We start from the raw sequence: 6,470 nt of genomic DNA on the forward strand, positions 1-6,470 counted from the left end.
ACCGGAGTTCCTCTTGTTCAGCTTGTGATCTGGCCAATTACTGTGTGTGTTTTTTTCTTTTGATGGGGTTGCACTTCCCTTGAGAGTTTGTGATCTGGGAGTCCTTCTGGACTCATGGCTCCTGCTTGAACATCATGCCTTTGGCCAGCTTCAGCTGGCTTGCAAGTTACAGCCTTTTCTTGACCGTCAGGCCCTGGCAACAGTAACTCATGCCTTTGTTACCTCTCGTTTGGATTACTGTAATGCACACTACCTAGTGTAGCCTTTGAAAATGATTCGGAAGCTTCAACTAGTCCAGAATGCAGCGGCCTTTGGAACACTCTTCCCTGCCAGATTAGTACAGCCCCCCTTTGGTTGGCTTTAAGGCCTTCTCAAGACCTACCAGTTTCGCTAGGCATTTGGGCTTTAATTTTATTTAATTGTTATTGATATTGTTGTTGTTCACCGCTTAGTCTTTGGAGGAGGTGGTATTATAAGAATTTTTTATTAAAAAACAAACATCAACATAGATTGGTGATTTAAAGTTCTACTTTTTCTACATACACACAATTGGCACCTCCGACATAATTCCCCTCACAGTATCCTTCTAGATGTGTGGTCTTGCAGTGATTTTATTCCTATCTCATAGAAAGACACCAAATGGTGGTTCTTCCCACCAGGATTGGAGTGAGGCATCATCAGCATGCTCACGACAACCATTTCTCTTTTTGTCCAATACAAATGAACTGTTAGTTTCCTTTGCAACTGAAATACTGTACATAATCCAATGACAGCAAATCATTTGGAAGCTTAATCCTAATAATATAGAGCTGTTGATAGTGGGAGACCCGGTTAGCCAAAAGGCAATTATTCTAGGGTTACTGCCAAGTCAGCACTGTTGTTGGATGATTACATGTGGTTGGTGCACTCTTAATTTGCTTTGGTTGATTTAGCAACTGCACTTCCTCCTGAGAAAGAAGGTTCTTTTATCACTGCCATATACATCTTCATAACTTCCAGATTTGACTACTGTACTTTTGATAGTCTTTGGAAACAGCTGGAAATGTCAGTTGGCTCTAAATGTATCTATACTATTACTCATTTGTTTAAAAGCTAAATTCAAGTGTACTATTTTAGACCTGTATAGCCCTATCTAGCTTGGAACCAGAGTAGCTAAGCTTCCTTGAGTAATTTGACAATATGGGTTTCTTCCTGCGCAGATATATAGGACTCTTCCAAAAGACACACCAAACTGGAGTTAAATTTGCCTGAGGTTAGCATTTCTGACCATTCAAATGCATGATTTCTTCCCAACTGTGGCTCCATTATTACCTGGAAATCTCCATTTGAACCCTCAGTTTGAAGTTGACTAGACTGTTGAAACCAGAGTTTTGAAGGCTGCATTGTGACATTAGATTTCAGCACAAGCTGTAACCTGGGGTTCATGCTGAAACTCCTCCCACAGCCACAGAGAACAAGGCACAGAGCAGCCCCCAAATGCATCTGCTCTTGGCAGCCTGCTTCTCTCACTGGCTGTTTCTCAGAGGGAATGCTCCGCCTTCTTCTACCTAGTAACCTGTGGCTTCAACACCTCCTTTCATTGCCTGGCAACAGGCACACCCAGGGGTGTAGCTGTAATTGAATGGATGGGTTCAAAGAACCCGGGGCCCCCAGCTACTGAGGGCCCCTCAGCTCCACCCCTTCCTATTCCCTTCATTATCTCCCTCACTCCAAGGGGCCGCTGGGGAGAGGGGCGAACATGGGCCCCCTCTCCCCTAGCTACACCCCAGGCACGCCATGTTGAGAGACTTCCTAATTTAAAAGCATAGAACTAGGAAAAAAGCACTGGGGAGGGGGGAGTCAAGAGCCATGTCTCTTCTTGCTTCCTTGGAACCTTTTCCAAAAACCACCTTGTAGGATTACCTCTGACTTGTTCACACATTGGCATGTGTTTGAAGAAATAGTTGAATCCCCCCCCCCGCCCTTTAAACAATTTTACCCTTATTTGCAACTTCTCAAAGTTTTCAAGACTTTCTTCCCTACTGGCCATTCAGCCTTTAAAAATACGTTGTGGCTAAGAATTAGTTTGTATCGCCTCATTTTACTGTATGCCAACAACTGTACTACAACAGGCTGTGGTAGATGGATATCATTTGGGGGGATACTGTTTTACACAAACAATTTTTTTTAAACCTGAAAGCTAGCCCATCACATCGCCTAGTTTGTTTCCCTGCAAGCAAAGAGTTAGCATAGCAGGGTTCAATATATATTAGAACTTTAAAGCTAGTGCATGAAGTTATACTCGCCTCTCCTCAATCACCTTTATACACCTGGAACAAAAACCTGCCAACATTTACAAACATTTTATTGTACTAGATGCTTGTCAATTCAAATAAAACCTCTAACCCTCCCCACACAATTTAAAAATCAAATCTTGATATTTTTTGTACTGTTCTCATGGAACTTGAACACACAAACATCCAAGAGCTAAGGCTGTGTAGAGCAGCCTCTTTCAAGCATTAAACTGTGTAACAACATTGTTTCGAGCCCCCAAGCACTGTTGGTAAAGGAAGGGGAACCGAGAAGAAGACTGAGAATTGCAGCAGATGCTCACAGCAGAGGAAATACCAAAGACACTGTCTCAACAGCTCACCACATAGTAAAACCATTCCTGAATTGGTGATGGGGGAAAATCAGATGACTGGAAGAAAAAAAAGTTCCTGCACAGAGAACTGGATGTTTGGGAGTAGGGTTCTAGCCACCTTGTTAGCTTTTGATGCATAGGAATGCCCCCCATGGGAAGACATTCTATCAAATGAGCACCTCATCTCAAGTCCCAAACTGTACCGTCTTTATGTTTTGTCCAGACAACCACCTCTCCCTCACCCTAACTCACAGTTATCAAAAGGACATTTCTCTGACAGACCAGGCTTCCAATAAAAGCAGGTTTCTATCAAGCCTCTAGGCCCCACTTGCCAAAAACAAATCTCAGGGTGTCAGCTGCCTCCCTCACTGTCCCCATTAAGCTTCGCTGAACAAATCTGAGGATACCAGCTTCTCGCAGCAAAGTCTTAACTGGAATTAGCTGTGCTAGGAATTAAAGTCATCACATTTTTGAAAAGAAGAAAAAAAGAACAGCCTGAACTAAGTTTTCACAGGGCGCACTTGTACACTATTAAAATGAAACGGGGGCCATTGTGAGTGACATGACTCTGTATTCTAGCTGCAGCTAAGCCTTGCATAGAACAATTAATTTGGGACAGTCAGTGACTATCAGTAATCATGACTGGTGCACTTGAGGAGGGAATGCTCTAATACCCCAGTTGAAGAGATGATTTTTAAAAAGCCACTCTCTCAATGGGAGCTGATGAACTACTCTAAAAACGATCCAAATAAGGCATTTCAAATGGGATGAGGGGGCAGCAAAATAAGGCATCTAAAAAACAGCAAATAGAAGATTTGATTGCCTACCAAGTGTATGCTCTTTGTACTATGAAAGGGGAGGAATAAAGAGTGTATGCTACTTCTAATTCATATCTGAAATGTGAAAAATCAAAAGGGATATTCACAAAAATGACATATTACTATATGCATTACACAGAACCTGAATCCCTGCCTTTTAAAATAGAATGGTACATAACTAAGAAAGTCTGGGGATCCCCTGGCACAATCATAGTGACAATCATATAACTACTGAAGACTGTGTTTTCAAGTTTTGTCTGTTAATAACCTAGCAACTGTCCTTCCACTTTAACAGTACAAGAGACTTTATAAGACAATGTTTTGCAGAAGACATATTCACTATGATTAGTCTTTTCACATCTTAAAGTCTGTGCTCCCTCAAACACAACTGAAGTTTAGTCACTCTCAAATTTGATGGAGTTGATCTGTGTAGAGATAGTGCCACCACAGTAGCTTCCCCTTTTCTTCTTTGTCTTCTCATGTCGGAAGGATTTGCCTTTTGTAAATTTCAGCACATCATTTGCTTTCTCACCCCAGTCACCTGCAGCTCCTTTCTGGAAGAAATTGGCAGACAGTGATTACCAATCAGCAAAACAATGCCCAGCAACTACTGAAAAGTAGTGTTGCTTCTTAGACAAGCTCCCTTAGGCAAGAAGTTCTTGAACAGTCTTCTAATCCCAGAGTTTGGCACAGACCACTATTTGAGGCACGCAGCTCTACTGTTTGCTTACCTTGGCATCAAATGAATTGTTTGCCACCCGCACATCCACTTCAATCTCTTCTGCCCTCACTCTGCGGAATGGACTGGATGACTGTTGAAAGAAAGGAAGTATTTTGCCTTTTCCTGCAGTAACTGTCAAGAAACTGCAGAGCACAAGCCCAAGACACATTTAATTCCTGGTCTTACCCTCCCAGGTACCAAGTTAAGAATCTGTCTGGGCCTGAATTTGCTTCTAGAGGCCCCAGTGACTACAGCCACAGATATCACGGCATTCCAGAAAATTTGTAGAACTTCATAAGGTACGTTAGGATTCATGGAGACAGATAACAGACATTAAAGCCTCTGCAGCTCTCATGATGACAGAAAATTATCACTAGATTCCCCAAACCTCATTACTCACCCGCTTCATCTTGGGAAATGTGTGTGGTGTCTTGGGTTTTGTCTTGCTTTTCTTAACGTCTGGCGTCTCCAACTCCTGATCATTTCCCCTTTTCCGCTTCTTCTTGGTTGGGCCTGCCACATTTTCCATATTTGTATTAGGCTTTAACACAACTTAACCCTCCTGGTCTAGAAGAGGGTTTAATGCCCATTAAAGCCAGGGCATTAAACTGCCAGGCCACAAGCCGGATCTGGCCCGTGGAGTTCAGCAACCAGGCCTCTGACAAGCCACTGCTTCCCCCTCCCCATCGCCTTGCTGCGCTCCCAGCCTGCCAGCCTTCACTCAGAGGTCTGCCACCATTTTGGAGAATGGTGAGGCTAGGGAAGGAAAAGCACCAGCAGCAGGGAAAAGAAACATCACAGTGGCAGCTGGAACCAGCCATTTGGTGTGTCCGCCCCCCCCCCCCCCCGCCACCACACTGTGCTCTGAAGCTTCCTGTGGCTGGCTGGATCCAATCATCGCCGTTTCCTCCCCCAACCTCGCCATGTTCCGAAGCAGCGAGAGACCTCCGAGCAGAGGCCAGCAGACTCAGGCCTCTGAAAGAGCAGGGGCTGGGTGAGGGAGGAAAGGAGTCCATGGTGGAGGAGGCCAGGCTTCAATGAGTGGATGGTAAAGGAGGGGGGAAAGAGGGCTTCTGCTTTTCTTGAACATGGTGTTTTGGAATTATTGAGTGGGGAAAATAAATTCTAACCGTTATTGTTCTCAACCTATTTATATGTCTATTGCTTTCTCTGAGAATATTCTGGTGTAAAAAATAGTGCATTCAGCCAATTTAAATGGCAGAGCAAGGGAGGAAGGAAAATGGGAGAGGGAAGAAAAAATTGAAGAGAGCGAAAGAAAAGGTGGAGGAGGAAGGCTATTGTGGCTCTCCAGAGGTACACTGGAATAAAATCCAGTCCACCACCCGATTTGAGTTTGCCACGCCTGCATTAATATAGCCCATTACATTAGCTAAGGTAGGAAAAGGAAATGATCAAGTTGATCTTGTGACCGAGATCCTCAGCCAAGAATAGAGATATGCACATTTAGTGAGTGACATGTGATATTGCGTCGCAATAATACTATACACTGTGCCATTACTGGGGAAAGACTAAACACACAATATTATTAGAGAAGGGTCATCCCTCACATGTGCTCTGCATTAAGAACTTCCTCCACAGGAAGTGACCTACCTCCATTCATTGTCTCTTCATCAGAACTGCTGGCCTCCACAGCAGTAGCTACTTTAGATGTCAGAGGCTTTGATGCTGGTGTTTTGCTCACAGGAGTGGATGAAACTTTTAGTTTCTTCTTCTCAGAGCTATTGCAGCTGGTCTTTACTTTTGTCTTCAGTCCCACTTCTGCCACTTTAGGCTCTTCATCACTGGAGCTATCAGAAGAGCTGCTACTGTCAGCTGCTGCTTGCTTCCTAACCACCGTGCTGGTGCCCCCTGGAGATTTGCCAGCTGACTTCCCAAGAGGTTTGCTCTTCTCCTCTTCACTACTTGAGGTGTCAGTATCTGAACTGTTTTCTTTGGGTCCAGGGATATTGGACTTTGAGCCTGCTTTCGTATTCTTTGCACCAGGCTTTGCTTTCTCACTCTTAACTGAGCTGCTTTCTGCTTTCTTTGCTGCTGTCACAGAAAGCTTCTTCACTGTCTTTGGGGCTAGTTTAGCGGCAGACTTCTGAGGAACTTCATTCTCAGAACTGTCAGAATCTAGAAAAGAAGTTTTTAAAATATTGCATTCAGAAAGCACTCCAACAAGGCAAATCTGCAATACAGCGTGAATCCCATCCACACTATCTTAACATTTTGGATTTAGGATGGGGCGGTGTGGGGAGGAACACAAACATCCGGAATGTCAAATCTGGGTGCCAGTGTTTGATAT

The 6,470-nt window shown here is 43.9% G+C and overlaps 1 protein-coding gene across 3 annotated transcripts in view; it reads right to left on the reverse strand.

Annotated features, from left to right (window-relative positions):
• Positions 1–465: 465 nt before the first annotated feature.
• The window catches only part of NOLC1 (nucleolar and coiled-body phosphoprotein 1), a 35,271-nt gene continuing 29,266 nt past the window's right edge, over positions 466–6,470 (reverse strand). For 2 of the 3 annotated variants that reach the window (XM_053305762.1, XM_053305760.1), the window contains 4 exons: positions 5,774–6,298; positions 4,563–4,675; positions 4,173–4,253; positions 466–3,995 (listed from right to left, as the gene is read on the reverse strand). In XM_053305762.1, the coding sequence (XP_053161737.1) occupies positions 3,837–3,995; positions 4,173–4,253; positions 4,563–4,675; positions 5,774–6,298 (878 nt within the window). In that variant the 3' untranslated portion in view covers positions 466–3,836. The remainder of the gene's footprint in view (positions 3,996–4,172; positions 4,254–4,562; positions 4,676–5,773; positions 6,299–6,470) is intronic. The other variant, XM_053305761.1, reaches the window with a different exon arrangement.

Source organism: Hemicordylus capensis, chromosome 3, assembly GCF_027244095.1.
Source record: "Hemicordylus capensis ecotype Gifberg chromosome 3, rHemCap1.1.pri, whole genome shotgun sequence".
Taxonomy (NCBI): domain Eukaryota; kingdom Metazoa; phylum Chordata; class Lepidosauria; order Squamata; family Cordylidae; genus Hemicordylus; species Hemicordylus capensis.